We start from the raw sequence: 19192 nt of genomic DNA, 5'->3' as shown, positions 1-19192 counted from the left end.
CATTATTGGTATGAATTAAATCCTTTCATCTTACAGGGTAGGCCTACAAGTCTTTCTTGCTGTGATTAGCTACTTGACATTACCATTCACGCACACAAACTCATTCTGGACCTTGTCCGTGCATTTTACTCACACAGCTTTGTTACACAAAGTGCACACATCCATTGTTTTGTTGCCATTATAACGTGCTATCTGACACTGACGCCTTTTCATTGTAGTAGGTTCTTCCTTGTTTCCTCGTGACATTTCTGGATCATGGATTGTTGCCTTTTGTGGTTTCTTCCTTACGTACGAGTCTCTTAGTTCCTGAGCCAACTGAAGCAAAAATGTTCTTCGACTAATTTTCTTTCCAGTGACACCTGTATAGAGTACTCGGGGCATTTATCCCTGCAAAATCTAGCATATTGTAGAAAACCTGAACCGGCCAACGTTGGGATGGTGCTTTCATAGTGTAAAAGCTCGCCATTTGATCTACTACGTCCACTCCGAGTTTTGTTGCATTGTAATACTTATTTGTTTCAGGCAACTTCTTTTTGTGACTGCTGTCTACACTTACATTTGGATGCACCATACTCGAAATGATAACATTCTTTCATTTCTTCCCTTGATACACCGTGAGTGTAGTGTCACCATGCTTCAAAACTAAGGCGCTATATAAATCTGCATTCGAATTTCGCACTGCCTCAGGAACTTCTCGCCGCAATTTATTCATTGTACCCACAATACTTGTTCTCCTCTCTTTCAGTTTTTCCGCAAGACTCACCAATGTAAAAAAAACTGTCAGTTGTTACATTTCTTCCCTTGTCCATGAATGGAGCAACAAAACGTAGAACTACATTCTCAGATAATGTCTGGCCAAATGGTCGTAATTCGTCCTTTCCGAGGTAAGGAAACGCATTCAAGATATATTTCGAATTTACATCCACGTTGACCCAGAATTTGATGCCAAACTTGTCAGGTTTGTTTGCCATGAATTGGGTGAATCTACATCTGCTTTTAGTAGGAAATAGTTGTTCACCAATGCACATGTTTGCATCTGGCTTGCAGCATAGTTGACAGTTATCTATGAACTTATTCCAGACCTCTGACATAAGTGCAAACTTATCATTCTGCAGACGTTCTGACCTTGTAGATTTCATGTCGAAACGCAGGTAACGCATAATACTTTTGAACTTCTGCCGTGACATTGTCTCACTAAAGAAAGCTGGGCCCCAGTTTTTCGACCAAAACAAGCCGATAGATTTTCCCTTCACACCATATACACCACGAGCATAAAGTAATGCAATAAATGCATCCAACTCTTCCAGTGAAATGGTCCAGATATTCTCTTGAAGTCTCCTCTTAGCCTCTGCCTCAGTACATTTTTTTTATATGACGAAGAATTGATTCGTCAATCAACAGCCAAAAAGCACTCGCTACATTATCACAAACACCGCGTTTAGCAAATGCAATAGGACCACTAGCTTCATGTAAGATGTTCTGCTCAGTACGTTTTGATGTTGAAGAAGCACCAACTTCAATAACATCCCATGGTAAACCATCACGAGCAATCAACTGATTGTTGACATTGTTCACAGGGAGTGTACTATTAGTTTCAGGAAGACCTGACAACTGCTGAAGTGCACTTTCAACTGGAAAAAGGGAAAGAACTATATTAGAAATTTGATAATTCCCTCATATTACTGAAAATAAGGTTCTATAACTAACAGAACAACGAAAGCTGTATGTGAAACCCTACAACTAGAACTAAATAATCATATTAGTGCACTAACAATAAATCTCGTCATATTACATCATGATTTTTACTTACCTGATTTTCCTGTATTTTGGGGTGCATAAATTTCATTATCACACTCCATGATATCATCACTATCCCCACTTTCATTCTCGGAATCACTGTGAACTGTACTTGGAATGTATTCCAGATCATCACTATCTGCTGAATCATCGGATTCTTCAGGACCAGACTCATTTTCTGCAATATTCTGTAGTCTACAGAGTATCTCCTGCTCACTGAGCCCACGTGAACGGTGAGACATACTACTCCCAGTACACAACCACCAGGTGCGCGAAAAGAATGGGTTGGATGTGTTTATCTTGAGCAGGATCAAGACCATTGTCGTAACGGTCTTATTTATTTCTACAGTTCTAACAAAGTGCAGTGCTCCATTATTGTGTATAAATTTGTATTATTCTATAACAGTATCGTAGCTCAAACACGAAAGCATCGATCTATAAAATATTCCCGGTCAGTTTGACCACTCCGACCGTTCTAGGTAGGTCGATGATTTTTATGCCACTGCTTGAAGTTTTCAGTATAAATAAAACATTAACGAGAAGAACAGCTCACCACATGAGCATTTCGGAAACCTCCGGTCATAGGAATAAAAGTCATGGACATGGCAAAGTATTAAAATTCCCCATCGGTCAAATTGACCGCTGCGGCCGTTCTAGTGTTAACAGGAAATTTTATCTGAAATTACAGTGGATTGCAAAAATTGCAAGAGATTGACAGCATGGAGCTATCGTTTCAAGGAATAAGATGTGCCCCAAAAATGAGAAGAGTGTTACTTTGAACTGTTTTGTACAGGAGTTCAGGGACGTTTTTAAACTGGTGTTATTTTGCAACATTTTTCTGCGAAACCTGTAGCTGCAGACATGTGTGCAAGTTATGTAATATATTACGACAGCAAAAGATATGAAATGTGAATCGGTAAAGAATCTGACACAGTCTTTGCTTACCGAAATGAGAGTTTTGGAACCTGGTCCAATTATCACAAGATATCTGTCAAGCATTTCTTGCGGATGAAATACCATTTATACTATGCACTGCTTTACTTCCGAACTGATTTTTTGGCTGATTTTGGGTCTGTCTGGTAGTTATGTTCTGAAAGACATCCAACCAATCTCAAGCTGCCATTCGTATCAACTTATATCACCAGAGTGCAATCTCGAAACCTAGTTGCCAACGCTAATATTTACATTCACCACATGGTTAACCTATCTCGCTCAGTGTTTACAGTTCACGATCTTTTGCATTTTTATTCAGTAATTAGTATTTCTCATGTTAGTCTTTATCTCTCTAGTACAGTAGAACCTCAATAATTCAAAATCGGTTCATTCAAAATCTCGCCTAATTCGAAGCACCTCTCGTTCCCGGAAACATGAGGTACTGTTTTGCATGTCATTTAAATCGTTTAATTCAAAATACAGATAATTCGTAATTCGAAGAACAATGTCGGTCCCGTCACCGAAATTCAGACTGTTAATTCAAAACTGCCTTTAGATTCTGAAAAATATAGTATTTTACAGAGTAATTTAAATTCAAAATTTCTCCATGTCATGAAAGGACACGTCTTCCATAACGTGAACGGGTAACTTTGCGCACTTTCATCTACTTCGGCGTGTCTACAGTGGGCTTCATATCTGCTATGCTCGAGCGGAATCGTAATTAATTTGTATTCGGCGCTTTAAGGAATGCCACAATATCACATAGCAGGCAGTGTGAGAAGAGGTAGAATCCGCGAACACTGGCGATGCCGACAGTTACCAAAAAGTCGTGGCTTGTAGCCTATAATCAATTTGTACGCACCAAACAATATTGTCAATGCCGATGAAACTGCATTATTTGTTTGTTTTATTTTTTCTAATGCTGAGGCCAAACGGACTTATGGTTTTAAAGGAGAGAATCGCCAGCCGGGAAATGTACTGTGTTGCTATGCAGTGCACACGGAAGTGAGAGACTTCCTTCTCCTGTCATAGGAAAGTTTAAAAAGCCACGATGTTTTAAGGGCGTCTGACACTTTCCATGCCAATACAAGGCATCTAAAAATGCAGACAGTACAGTAATCCAAAAGATAAAGCATTTGCACAGGGGAGCCAGCATGATTTTTTCTATGTCTTTGAATCATGTTTTTCTTCCTTTCGTTGTGTGAGGTTATGTTTGTCACTGTTTTATACAAGTGCATTATTTGAATAATGTAAATGCACCTTGTTGGATAAATTTCTGAAATAGTGTTTTCCATGGCATCTGAAAAGTTTAAACTGAGAATCAAGGTGTTCGCATGCATTAATGGGTCTTAGAAGTGCCATGGCGGGAAATCGTACAAGTATAGTCACCGTACTGTTGTATTAATAATATGGACGGAAGCGAGAGACTTTCTCCCCTGAATCGTGTTTTTCTTCCTTTCGTTGCGTGAGGTTATGTTTGTCATTGTTTTATACAAGTGCATTATTTGAATAATGTAAATGCACCTTGTTGGATAAATTTCTGAAATAGTGTTTTCCATGGCATTTGAAAAGTTTAAACTGAGAATCAAGGTGATTGCATGCATTAATGGGTCATGGAAGTACCATGGCAGGAAATCGTACAAGTATAGTCACTGTACTGTTGTATTAATAATGTGGACGGAAGCGAGAGACTTTCTCCCCTCGTCATAGGAAAGTTTGAAAAGCCACGATGTTTTAAGGGCGTCGGCACTTTCTATGCCAGTACAAGACATCTAAAAATGCAGACAGTACAGTAATCCAAAAGATAAGGTACTTGCACAGGGGAGCCAATATACATTTCTCCTTGTCTTTGAATCATGTTTTCTTTCGTCTGATTTCATTGCGTGAGGTTACGTTTGCCGGTGAGTTTTTTTTTGCTAGGGGCTTTACGTCGCACCGACACAGATAGGTCTTATGGCGACGATGGGATAGGAAAGGCCTAGGAGTTGGAAGGAAGCGGCCGTGGCCTTAATTAAGGTACAGCCCCAGCATTTGCCTGGTGTGAAAATGGGAAACCACGGAAAACCATTTTCAGGGCTGCCGATAGTGGGATTCGAACCTACTATCTCCCGGATGCAAGCTCACAGCCGCGCGCCTCTACGCGCACAGCCAACTCGCCCGGTGCCGGTGAGTTATCCAAGTGCATTAGAATACTGTAAATCCACCTTGTTGGATACATTTTGGAAATAGTTATTTCCATGGCATTTGAGAGCTTAAAACTGTGAATCAAGGTTAATTGCATGCAGTAACGGGTCTTAGAATATACTGTGGCGCTGCAACGGTTGGCGTTTCCGATGTATGTGTTGGCGGTTAACTCAAAATCACGTTATTCGAAGTCTGATTTTTGCGTCCCAACGACTTTGAATTAACGAGGTTTTACTGTATACAGTAGTACAGTATAGCATAGTTTTCAGTTTTTCATAGCTTCAGTTAGTACAATACAGGTTTAATAGTGTATAAAAATAGCTGTAGTTTTATTTACATCCATGCATTGGTTAATGTACTTAGTTTGTGCGTGTTTTGCATGTCTTAGTATAGTTTGGGAAAGACAAGTGGCACGAAAGTGACTCTGACATCAGTAGAGTGCTCTCTCTGTAGGCCATAACCTCCTTCCTAGGCCAGCCATTAGTGGTGAGTGGTGTGTTATTTCCTCATTCTCTTTTATTCTTAACAATGTATTCTCTTTTTAGTGTTGTTAGTAAGTGTAGCTTTTGTGAATTAGTTTTCAATTCCGATTCATTAGCTTTTCTGAGTATGGTAATATACTTTACAAGGGCTGTTTAGCGCCGTCGTATTGCATCAGCTGTTCTTGCGGTAGTAGCGTGCTGGCAACAAAGGTAAGGCAATGCTCTTTTGTTACGTAAAACGTCAATTTAGAAGTAAGGCTGTGCGGAGTATCAAAAGCAGCATCCAGCGCTAAGTGAAGTGTTACAGAAATACGTCAAACCTTCTTTCCCTGACGAGTCAAACGGCATAAGATGACGATGAGCTTTTTGAATGATTTGGAGTTCTACAGCTGTTAATAAATCTTATTTGAGCAGTTACTCTCAACAGCCTTGACAGTGTTGAGTGTTTTACCATCCATTCATCATTCAACTTGGTTATCAGAAGAGTAACTGTTGTTCTTTCTGGGATGGTTTGTGGTATTTTCACCTCTAAATTTGGCCACGTTGATGGTTCTCCTTCAAACCATGGTGGACCCTTCCACAGCAAGCTGCAATTATCAAGTTTTCTGCACTAATGCCTCTAGAAATCAAATTGGCAGGATTCAAAGAAGATGGGACATGCCACCAATCTGTAATGGCTGTGTTCTCTTGAATTATGGCAACTATGTTACCTACGAAGTTCTTCCACTTAGCTGAAGGACCTGCAATCCATGTTTAAAACAAGTGCTGAGTCTGTCCACAGAAATACCTGGTTGATGTTAAGTTTTAGAACTAAAGCAGTTTTCCTTAATAACGTTGCTAATAGTACAGCTCCACACAGTTCCAAACAAGGAAGAGTAGTGCGTTTAACTGGTGCAACTGTTGTGTTCAAGCACACCAAGGCACTGTAACGGTTCAAATCCCGTTACAAGATGATATCTGTATTATTATTGTTGTTATTTTATCTGTGATATTATTATTATTATTATTATTATTATTATTATTAGTCTCCACGACTCAGGCGGCAGCGCGCTGGCCTCTCACCGCTGGGATCCGTGGTTCAAATCCCGGTCACTCCATGCGAGATTTGTGCTGGACAAAGCGGAGGTGAGAGAAGTTTTTCTCTGGGCACTCCGGTTTTCCCTGTCATATTTCATTCCAGCAACACTCTCCAATATCATTTCATTTCATCTGTCATTCATCTATCATTGCCCCAGAGGAGTGTGACAGGCTTTGGCAGCCAGAACAATTCTTATCCTCGCCGCTAGATGGGGGTTTCACTCATTCCATTCTTGACCCGGTCGAATGACTGGAAACTGGTTGTGGATTTTCATTATTATTATTATTATTATTATTATTATTATTATTATTGTTCAATTCAATTCTGTAATGATTATCACGTGCATTTAGCGATATGCTCATTTTTTGGAAACACCTACAACTGCCCCTGGCAATTTCACCATAGTATGTAACATTTGTAGCTGGGTGGGAGTAATATCATAGTTATTTTTGGAGATTGCGTAGGCGTGTCAACTAATGGATATAAATACTAGGACCAGCGTCTTATAGCGTCAGTCATTAGGAGAGTGAGGCCACAGTTGGTTGGTCAGTCATATGGATGGAGTGACTCGCCAAGGAGTGTTGTAGTGAGGAGTCATTTGGATGAAGGAGTTGAATGGAGAAACTTGCCATGAAGTCAGTGGAATACCGAGCCTTGCCATATGGAGTACTACCGAGATGGTAGTAGTCAGTCAGGGAGATGGAGAAGCAGCAGTCACATGGATACTTAAGTCGCCAGTCACCATATGGATTAATTATTCGGAGTGCAGGAATACGTCATAATAACACTCAAAGTGTTGAAGGTACAGTTCGTGAACTAGTGAGGGATAAATTTCTTGTACAACTTTTAAATGTCCGGTCAAGAGGAAATCAAATTTAATGCTTAGTTTTTTTTCAGTTGTAATGTCATAATTTCATTTTCTCATCTGTTTTATCGCAGCAAGTCTTACTATTTTTTCGATACAAATTAAAGAAGATATTTTGTTCAAATCAAATTAATTTATCATTTTATTTCAATGGTAGAATTAGTTAACCTCAAATTTAATGGGAAAACCGAATGCCAATATCCTTTTCCTAGAACCTATATGGTATGTTGCCAAAAGTAAGCTTATTACCCCACATCCTAGAGATATTCAAGAGACCCATTCTATTATAGCTGCACTGAGTTGTAGCTGGTACCCATTAAATATTGTATGTGTAAGTAATCAGGTAAGAACCAAGTGTGAGTACATAGTCCGACGATCGAGTATGTTATTTCATGAATATGTTAATATTTTTTCATTGTAATTCTTTTTTTTTTTTTTTTCATTTCAATTCAAGATTCATCTATATATAGTTGCATGTAGTTGTGACCCTTTAAAAGTCACAGCACAGACTATCTTTCCTTCGCTGTCTCTTGAACGAAGATAAATGCATGATCCATAAGCCCTTCCATTACTATCACAGAAACCATGAAGCTGAAAGTTTGATACATTGCTACACAGTACCTTACAATTGATTTTAATACTGGATAAGGTATAAAGTGAGTTTGTTAACTTTATCCAATGATTTTGAAGCGGTGGTGGTAACAGTTTATCCCATTCCAATTGGTGTTGCCATAGTTGCTGAAGAAAAATTTTAAAGTTCACAATTGTGGGATTGAGCAATCCTAAGGGATCAAATATTGATGCTGTTGATGAAGCACCCTTTGTTTTATTGGAGTTTGACCCTCATCACTAGCAGTGTTTGTAATTTTAACCTGAAACTGATCAGTACTTGGATGCCATAACAATCCTGAAATAGTTATGTGCATATGTTCATCAAGGTCTAAGGCCTCTTGGGTCTCTAGAAAACAAGTGGGAATTTTGGACAAGAGCCACTGATAATTCAAAGACCATTTTCGAAGAGGAAACCCTGCTTGGGCAAGTAGGGATGTTAGGTCTTGTTGGATCCAAGATGCTTCTTCACTAGAGCTGCAACTACTAAGATGATCAACAACATAAAAGTCATCTCTGAGAATATTAGAAATATCAGGATGGGTTAGTTCATTTTCATCTGCTATCTTGAGACATCTAACAGTAAGGAATGGCGCTGAAGTAGTAACACAAGTAACAGTTTTGAGTTGATAACACTCTTACTGGGTCTTCTGTTCAGCTATGCCATAACATGCATTGAAGATCTTAATCCTAAAGATGTACTAAAATTTGCCTGTACATCTTGGCAATGTCTGCCTTTAAGGCTACTTCATGAGTACGAAAGCGTAGGATGATGTGATGCAAAGATCTTGCTGAATAGTAGGTCTAACTGTTAAAATATAATTTTGTCCAATTCCTGTTGAAATCTTGGTCCCGCCATCAAAGACAACTCGTAGAGAGGTTGTAGTGCTGTATGAGGTAGATAAAACACAGTCTTCTGTTTGCTGTCATCTAAATCGCCTAATTCCATGTGTTCCATATCTTCATATTCCTGCATGAATTTTTCATATTCAGTTTTCAGCCATGGATTCTTGCTGAATCTTCACTCCATCTGCAAAAGACACTGTAAAGCTGTTCCATAAGAATCTCCCAGTGCATATAGATCATCCCTTTTGGGAAGACAAACCTGGAATCTGCCGTTTGGCACATTTTCTTTTTTTCTGGTGAAAGTATAGGTTGGTTGATTGCCCGAAGTTCCCGAAATCTCTTCAATTGGCATTCAAGAGTGCCCTCTGTTTGCATGAAAAATGTGTGTTTAGGTGCACCTGTTTCAGCAATTCAAGTTCTCCACAAAACTATCCACCCTAAAACTGTCTCTTGAAGTACTGGATGTTGTGTTGTAATTTGCTAATTCTAAATTTTCATAACTGGAGTGCAATTTATTTGTGTCTACCAAGGAGAGTTTTGTGCCGATTGTGTATCATTGTCCGCATTATTAAGTGGTGCATTTTTCGATGGGTCGATGTTGGCTGTGTGGGAAGCAGCCATCCATAGTTTTGATAGATCGAGTTTTTATACAGGTACTGATAACGATGTTGTCTAGGTTAGTGTGACTAGACCACTGCCTGTTTGTGAATGATCTGGTCTGTTTGGAGTTGTATATGACTCTCAGATCATTTGCTTCTGCCCATTTTCATTAGTCTTACTATATCTGTGACTGCTGAAGTTGCTTTCAATAATCTTTGCACCTTGGTTACTGAAGTTTGCATGTTCTGTAAAGCCAAACTGTCTTGAAGGTGGTTTGTAGAATTAGGTTATGGCGACACCTTTGGTTTCTATGGTTAGAATTTTAGTATCTTCCTTCTCACTGACATCTTGGGAAATAGTATGAGTACACTAATTCATCAGCAGCATTTGTGTCCCATGTTAGGGGCAGCTGCAAGGGCATCTGTTCCCCATGTAAGGGGCGGCCTGAATAACTGCTGACAGTAGCACTAAAATTCCTTTGGGAGTGGCGACCCCGTCATAACAATAGCCTAAAATGAGTGGTGGTAATTATGAGCCTCGGAAAACGTACCCTGTTCAAAACAAAACGCAGTTCTTGTGCTGGGGGAGCTGTGACACCTTGGTGGAATGAAAAGGTGAAGGAGGTTGTTAAACAAAAGAAGAAAGCATGGCAAGAATGGAATAGAGATAGGAAAAAAGGAAGTAAGATTAAGTATTAGGAAAATAAAAGTGTAAAAAGTGGTAAATGAGGAAAAGAAAAAATGTTGGGAAAGATTCACACAAGAATTGGAAAAGGATGCAAATGATGGAAAAGGATGTTGTATGGATATATAAAAAGATAACAGAAAAGAAACGATCTACACAAAACAATTGAAGGAAGAGAGTGGATATGTAATAACTAGGGCCCGGATTTTTAGGTGGCATAAACCTTCATTTTAGGTTTTTTGTATTCTTAAAATAGGTTATTTTAGGTTTTGCCTCCAGGCAGCAATATTTTTTGGTTTTGGTAGTTCTGTAAACTTTATTTATGTACTTATTTCACAAAAGTTTACATTGCTATATTCATAAAAAATACACAGAGAATACACTGTACTGTTTCCTTTGTAAGTTATTTTTTGGCATTGCAGTAAATAACGTACATACCCAAATTGTCTGGCGTAAATGATTTCCTGTTGTCACGTAACACATTCTTATATGACGAAAAAGCTCTTTCAACGGAACACAACATCATTGGAGCGTAGTACATAGATGCTAATGCATGAGGTTGTAGGGGTAATTTTCCTGAATACTTTTCTCCCTGTAATACTGAATTGATGACTTTCATATCTTCAAAACCAGGATTGCGTTGAAGAATCTTCTGTAGCTTCGAAGAACATGCCACTCCCAATGGCCCAGGTATTTCTCTTCTGGAAACATTGCCAATGATATCCAGGGAATCAGGTTGCACCTTCCAACTGGAGAATAGCTTCTGGTATAAAACAAAAATGTGTCTTAATATATGCTAGGGAAGCGAAGAGGGTCGGGCACTCGAGCAATTTCTTGGCCTTTGCGATGCAGGAAGCTTCTGTTTCATCCAAGTCGTTGACAACATTTTTAATTCCTTCTAGGTGCTCAGCATAGTAAATAGCAGCAGACAACCAAGTTCCTCAGCGGGTAAGTATCGGCTCAGGTGGAAGAGATGTTGTTGGTAGTTTCTCTTTGAATAACCGTATACGTGTTGGGGCTTTGAGGAAAATTTTCTTGACTGAAGAAACCACGCTGTTGACGTCACTGAAGTTGCTTCTAATCTCCTCCGCAAGGCGGTGCAGGCCATGGGCCAAGCACGTAATGTGTAGCATGCTTGGGTTGAAGGACTGTAGAACCTGCCCTGCCTTCAAAATGTAAGCAGCACTGTCTGTTACTAACAAAAGGAACTTACTATCTTCATTCTCTGCTGGCCACAATATGCGTTAAGCATCCCTCACAGTGCACTCTATTGTGCTGTTGTTAGTTTGTTCTATTTCTTTACACAGAATTAGATGAGCGTTACCTGGTTCGTTTTGATCCAGCTTACCTACTACCACATTCACAATGAAGCGACCGCAACTGTCAGATGTTTCATCGACAGAATACCAAATATAGCGATCGCCTATATCTTCTCTTATTTCATCTAATGCCTTCTGATAAACAGGATGCAAATAATTCTTCCTTAAAGTGGATTCATTAGGTATACTGCGGCCGCTGATGTCTCCTAAGAATGTTTTCATGGGCAGGTTACTTAGCACGTTCCATGGGACGTTTGCAGACACCAACGCCTGACATAGGCGAAAGTTAAAGTTATCTTCAGGCTTGCCAACTGTGGAAGAAATAAACGTTTGCTTACTGTTGCTGCTGGACTTATTTCTCTTCGCTACGCTAGCTATGTGAGCCGCTGCAGATTTATGCTGCTCAAGATGGAATTTCTGCTCACATTTAACCTGAAATGAAGAATCCAAATCCTAAGTACTCTTCAGTAAGCGAGCTAGGGTATTGCAATGCAGGTTTTAGATAAGTTACGAGAAACTTACTTCTTTGGAGCATGCCTGACAGAAGACTACTCGACCGTCTGTAGTGAAGTGTCCATCTGTAGCAATCCATTTTCTCAATAAGTGAGATTTAGGCATTGTTTCGCTATACAGCAATTACCGTTAGAAAATACTGCAGGAACCAGTCACCACACACTCTGGCGGCTATACTCTCTATGGACGACTGGAGGCGAAACTGTTTACGTTCCTCATGACCTTCAATCAGATGCATCAAGGAGCCACTAGATGTCACATATGTAGTGGGAAACATGGGATATGCTGCATTTAACGGTAGTAACATCAACTATCTCCGTCCTACTGCTTGTAATTGGGCTGGAAATAATTTTACAATGAAGGGAAAATAACATTCTTTATTTGAAGAAGGTAAAACAGCTATTTAGGTTATTTTAGGTGTCAACCCCTCATTTAGGTTTTTTTAGATGCAATGAAATTCACATATTCTGCTCCAGGAAGTGTGAAACGAACAAATATATTGAAATTTGTGAATTAAATAGCGAGGAAAAAAATAGGTTAAAACCAAAAATCCGGGCCCTAGTAATAACAGACCCAGAGTAGGCGGAAAGATTATTTTGATAAACTCCTGAATGTGAGAAATGATGCAGAAGAACAGAGATTTCAAGTCGTAAACAAGAATCTAAATCAATTCTTAGTATTACCATGAAGTACATTATCGCAACAGACCTGGCCATCTTATTTGGAAAAAGAGATAAAGCATTCAGATGCATTAGGAAGATTTACAGTCTTCAATCTTCACATACAATAAATGGCTACATCATCAAACTTACAACAAAACAGGGTTAATAAATAACACAAATGTGTATCTTTTAGATTCAGTTATAATTAACTTACATAACCAAACCTAGAGCATACAGCCATCCTGTTCTTACTGGAAAGAAAATCTACATCTGACACCCAAACTGGTTCTCGAAGTTCAAGTTCATTGTGTCTGACCTGAAACATTCAAACAATATAAAATTACTTCATCAGAAGTACAGGAAGGTAAGTTGTGTAAAGACAATAAAATTGTCTCCACATTAATATACAGTAATGATATATTTATAAATTAGGCCTACAGCTCCTTCAAAAGCAATCTATATACAGTGTTATTCTAAATTAGTTACCTGAAAGTATCAATTAATAATTTCGAAACTATTGATCAAAATTTATTCAAACGCATCTCAAGCCTCCAACCATATCAGCAAGTTTTGGCCTAGCTGAGAGACAAAATCTCTCATAATGCACTGGCACTGTCGGTGGCTCCAAGTAGCCTACGCAGTGGTCTCCATGGTATGCACTAGCCATGTTCTTGGCAGGTGTGTTATTTACCAACTGATGAGCCCAACTTAGCACACTGGGGTGAAACACTCCCAACCAAGAATGAGTTAGCTGGAAAATGTATTATGTCCAATAATGGACCAATCATATTGGTATTATAGCTGAGAGACTTCGCTCCATGCACTCCCCTCGCTCATCTGGCAGGAAACGTGATTCAGTCACCATGGAGATATACAACAGTGCGGAGCGTGCGCATTGTTGTCTGTGGTTTCTTGAAATGAAATCGCAAATTACCGTTCAAAGATGTTACAGAGCAGAGTATCAGAAAGCTCCACTACAGGTGAAAACCATCAAAGCAGGGTATCATTGATTTGTGGAAACAGGTTGTGTGGCACACTGAGAGAAAGGACTCTCTTGGGACACTTACAGCTCCTTCAAGAATTTTCCCTTTTGGGCTGAATGTATTAACTCCATGTCATTAGAAATGAAGTTTGTTTTAGGTTTGTCATTTATCACAATGTCCACTTCTGGCAGCAAGAATAAAGTTGTTCATAGTCAATGAAGAGAAATAATTGTGGCAAATGTTATAGCTTTTTGCAATTTGGAGAAAGAGAAATTTGTTTAGCTTACCAGTTTTGCAAGCAACAAAGTGAGCTGCAGAAGCAAAGAAAGCTTTATAAAGAACATTAGAAAGGAGCTTAAAGTGTCCCAGGGGAGTGGAATAAAATTAAGCACCCCAGGTAAGAAGCAAAATGTTAATTTACGCATTGTACTGGACATGAGTAAGTGTATTATTCAGACAAAAATACAGGAATCTTATACCATAAAGAAAGAGGCTCCTACTTTACAAAACTTTCTAACGGTGCTACAGAAAGACACTGAGTATGGAGGAAGCAATGAACATCTTAGGCAAACATTGCATTCAATCGGTTTTTGATTTAGAAAATGTCAGAAGAGAAGAAAAATTCTCACGGAATGAAGTGACGTTATGTTCAAATGGTCATGTTACCTAAGAACTCTGTGGGAAAATGACAAATTATGAGAAAACAAAATACAAAATAGACCTACCATATATCTCGACAAAAGTTATACCCACCCAATTTAAACAGTCAAAAAGTGTTGGCAGTATGATGACATTGCCGGTGTTTTAACATCTGATAGTGCCGGGAAAAGGTGAATTATTGTTCATGCTGGCAGTGTGGAAGGTTTTATTCCTGGAGCACTGTCAATGTTCAAGTTGAAGACAAAATCAGGGGACTAACATGACGAGATGAATAGCCAAAACTTCATGAAATGGTTCAGGACCCAGCTACTGCCGAATATTCCTGAGGCTGCTATTATTCTTGTGCACAATGCACCGTACCACAGCCAGTAAATAACTAAACCACCCGCTTCGAACAGCAGGAAAGAGAAAATGAAGACGAGGCTGTCTCAAAATAACAGATTTTCCACCAGATGCAAGAAGGTGCGAGTTACTTGATATCGTATGGTATAAGAAATCGTCCCCAATGTTCATTGTGAACGAGCTTTAAAAATCTGCTGGGCATACTGTTACAAGGTTGCCCCCCTATAACTGCGACTTACACCTGATAGAATACATCTGGAGTAGTATGAGAGAAAAAAAGTCACTCATAAAAACGTAAACCAATCAAATGCAGAAATAGAAACCATTACCAGGGAAGCATTTGCCAGTGTAACAGACAGATGAGTGGAAGAAACTTGCGAGCATGTGGATAAATTACGAGCTATTTACTGGGAAACGATGCTTTGCTGGATGATGTACAAGAACAGCTGATCACTAGAATTAGTGGTGAGAGTGACAGCATTTCACACAGCAGTACTGGACCAGACGAAAATGACTCCAGCAATAGCAATTCTGTTACCAGCCAAATCTCAGGTACAGCACCTTTGGAATAGGGCTGTGATGCTCTTTAGTTGGTCAGGTTTCGTTTCCGCCCCGAAATGCATGGGTTTTTAAAGATAAGGACATTGGAGTATTTCATCTAAAATGTTCCATTTCCCCTCTTTCATCAATCAATCAATCAATCAATCAATCAATCAATCAATCAATCAATCAATCAATCAATCAATCAATCAATCAAGGGAAGAAGAAACTAACAGTTAGTATAGCTGGTTGAGCCATTGAAAGAATTATTACAATATATTTGTGTAAAATATTTACTATTTATTAAATGCTCATTTGATACATAGGCCTATGTGTGTTTGTTTTGTTTTTTGCCCATCGTGCACTGAGTAGAGCCTACTGCAACGGTGATATTGGTGTAAATAGCTTATACAACATTTCTCTCACTGAAGTATTTGGCAGATATTCCTTGTGTCACCCTGACATCCGTCAGTGTTACGCGAATCCTTACGTGAGTGACATAACCTTGCACAGGAGTCCACGGAAATCTGTTTAAAATGTACTAGTTCACACCACTTATTCGAGCTGCCTTGTTACTATTTAATACACGATAGTTTTATCTGTGATTGATGTGTTTTCTGTTACTATTTGTTGACTTGGCAACGGCGCGTTAGTACTGTTCTCTCGCTTGCTCTCTCTCTCTGAAGTCTCTGTGCTCTCTCTCACATGGGGTGGAGTCACTGCTCACAGCACAAATAGTCCAGAGCTTTACTTGCATTTGCCAGGCTAGATGTGTAAAGGAGGCACTGAATGAGCAACATACAACCGAAATACAAGCAGCTGGTTCGACTTGCAGATTTCTGATTGGTTTATGAAACTGTTTTTACCATATGCAAAAATATATATATATTAATGGGGAAAAAAGTTGTAATTTGTGACAATGTATCCAGTCATCTCTCAACAGATGTTGTCTGTGGGTGTGAGAAGAATATGTTTTGTTCTCCTTCCTCCAAATGCAACACATTTATGCCAACCTTTGGATTTCACTTACCTTCAACCTTTGAAGATCACTTGGCAAAAAGTCCTGAACAAGTGGGAAAAAACCAACCAAGGTGCCATTCAGAAAAATGATTTCCCTCATCTTTTCTAGAAGACCTTTGACACTGTAAGGCTAAGGTCTGCACTTAACGTAATAGCTGGTTTTGAGGGATGTGGAACAATTCCTTTGGACCCTGAAAGAGTTTTGAAGATCCCTGAAATGGAAGATGATGAAGGGTCTTCAAGGAAGATTTCATGAACTGCAACACTTGTCCAAGCACCTAAAACGAGCTCGCGTAAGTGACTTCACAGCCACTTCTACACTAGGAAAGAGAGGTAAGAGGCTGAATATACCTCCTGGTAAAGGAATTGAAATCAGACGCTTCACTTCACACTCCAAGAATGATATCGCAGAGATGGATGAAGATTCTGGCACTGAAACTGCTGACATCAAAGCAAGTGAATTTACTCCATAGGCTAATGGAAACAGTAAGAAGTATACAGAGAAGGTAACTTTATTCTTTTCACTCTTAAAACTGAGTATGGTCAATTGCCCCTATTACACCCGGAAAATTACATATACCATAAAATTTAACATATAAATGAGCACAATAATAACTGATGTTCACTATATTTTCCCTTAACAAAGGATAAGCAGTTCTTTCCGTATAATTATTTAAATTGCAATAAACATAACCATATGTTTACAACATGGTAGCCATTTTCATTAACTTAAGGATCGTCAAGTAAGTTGACCAATGAAAAATCAATCTTCAAAGTTGAGGCACAATTTGATGATCATCAGTGAAAATGGATGTTGAAGAAACGTAAAAAGTGGATTTGACAGACTGTCAAATATTTGACGATCGTCATCTCCCTTTTTTATTTGTTACATACTATCTCCCTTGACGAAGGTTGGTGAAACTGGGCATTAGCTTTTTTAATTGAGACCACTATCTCACAATCAGATAGCTCCTCAACTGTTCTTATAAACTGAGTGGATGTTGAACCAACCCTCAGATCAACCCCCAGAATGCGGACCCAGCCTGGTTAATGTATATACAGACATGCCAACTTTCAAAAGTGAAAAATCAGGAGAAATTTTGCAGCGAATCGCGTCGTATTACGACACATCACTGATGGCAGAACATATACAAATTCATTATAATTCAATACATTAACAATTCTATTTGCCCATATATATTTTTTTCATCATTTACATGTGAATACTAAATACTGGACATACCTGAACTGTAGGAACATGTGACTTCTCATCCTTCAACATGGTGATCACATTACGACTAATTGTTGTTCAACACACCAGTAACTGACTTAGCCCTCTTCAGAAACTCGGAACTAAATTTTTGCTCAAAGCACTTGTCTTGCTGAACTGATTTCAAGGTTAAAAGTTTCTCCAAAGTTTGTTCAGACAGCAAGGATCTGAACTGTGTTTTTGTCTTTGTGACACTGCTAAAAATCCTTTCACATTCTGCATTGCTATGTGGAATTGATAAAATAGCAAGCATCATCTTAGAGAGTCTTGTCATATTTAAGTACACCATCAGCTGATTTCATCTGACCTACCAAAAAGAAGTCATGGGAAGATTTTGGTAACAACATGGAAAGGCTAGGTCAAGCAGCAGGGAAACCTTTCTGGACAGTAATAAAGAATCTTAGGAAGGGAGGGAAAAAGGAAATGAACAGTGTTTTGAGTAATTCAGGTGAACTCACAATAGATCCCAGGGAATCACTGGAGAGGTGGAGGGAATATTTTGAACATCTTCTCAATGTAAAAGGAAATCATCCTGGTGGTGTTGTGAACAGCGAAGTTCAAAGGGAGGAGGAAAACGATGTTGGTGAAATTATGCTTGAGAAAGTGGAAAGGATGGTAAATAAATTCCATTTTCATAAGGCAGCAGGAATAGATGAAATTAGACCTGAAATGGTGAAGTATAGTGGGAAGGCAGGGATGAAATGGCTTCATAGAGTAGTAAAATTAGCGTGGAGTGTTGGTAAGGTACCTTCAGATTGGGCAAAAGCAGTAACTGCCCCTATCTATAAGCAAGGGAACAGGAAGGATTGCAACAACTATCGAGGTATCTCACTGATTAGTATACCAGGCAAAGTATTCACTGGCATCTTGGAAGGGAGGGTGCGATCAGTCGTTGAAAGGAAGTTGGATGAAAACCAGTGTGGTTTCAGACCACAGAGAGGCTGTCAGGATCAGATTTTCAGTATGGGCCAGGTAACTGAAAAATGCTACGAGAGGAATAGGCAGTTGTGTTTATGTTTCGTAGATCTAGAGAAAGCATATGACAGGGTACCGAGGGAAAAGATGTTCACTGTACTGGGGGACTATGGAATTAAAGGCAGATTATTAAAAGCAATCAAAGGCATTTATGTTGACAATTGGGCTTCAGTGAGAATTGATGGCAGAATGAGTTCTTGGTTCAGGGTACTTACAGGGGTTAGACAAGGCTGTAATCTTTCACCTTTGCTGTTTGTAGTTTACATGGATCATCTGCTGAAAGGTATAAAATGGCAGGGAGGGATTCAATTAGGTGGAAATGTAGTAAGCAGTTTGGCCTATGCTGACGACTTGGTCTTAATGGCAGATTGTGCTGAAAGCCTACAGTCTAATATCGTGGAACTTGAAAATAGGTGCAATGAGTATGGTATGAAAATTAGCCTCTCGAAGACTAAATTGATGTCAGTAGGTAAGAAATTCAACAGAATTGAATGTCAGATTGGTGATACAAAGCTAGAACAGGTCGATAATTTCAAGTATTTAGGTTGTGTGTTCTCCCAGGGTGGTAATATAGTAAGTGAGATTGAATCAAGGTGTAGTAAAGCTAATGCAGTGAGCTCGCAGCTGCGATCGACTGTATTCTGTAAGAAGGAAGTCAGCTCCCAGACGAAACTATCTTTACATCGGTCTGTTTTCAGACCAACTTTGCTTTACGGGAGCGAAAGCTGGGTGGACTCAGGATATCTTATTCATAAGTTAGAAGTAACAGACAAGAAAGTAGCAAGAATGATTGCTGGTACAAACAGGTGGGAACAATGGTAGGAGGGTAC

General features: G+C 39.1%; 1 protein-coding gene across 1 annotated transcript in view; it reads right to left on the bottom strand.

The window, feature by feature from the left end:
• l(2)k09848 (lethal (2) k09848) overlaps positions 1-19192 on the bottom strand; it is an 89367-nt gene that overhangs the window by 46293 nt on the left and 23882 nt on the right. Inside the window, exon 4 of the mRNA XM_067148843.2 lies at positions 12787-12888. Within this exon, the coding sequence (XP_067004944.2) occupies positions 12787-12888 (102 nt within the window). The remainder of the gene's footprint in view (positions 1-12786; positions 12889-19192) is intronic.

This window comes from Anabrus simplex, chromosome 1 (genome assembly GCF_040414725.1).
Source record: "Anabrus simplex isolate iqAnaSimp1 chromosome 1, ASM4041472v1, whole genome shotgun sequence".
In the NCBI taxonomy this organism is placed as follows: domain Eukaryota; kingdom Metazoa; phylum Arthropoda; class Insecta; order Orthoptera; family Tettigoniidae; genus Anabrus; species Anabrus simplex.
Note: the sequence above shows the minus strand (reverse complement) of the source record. Positions and strands in the feature narration are given on the sequence as shown.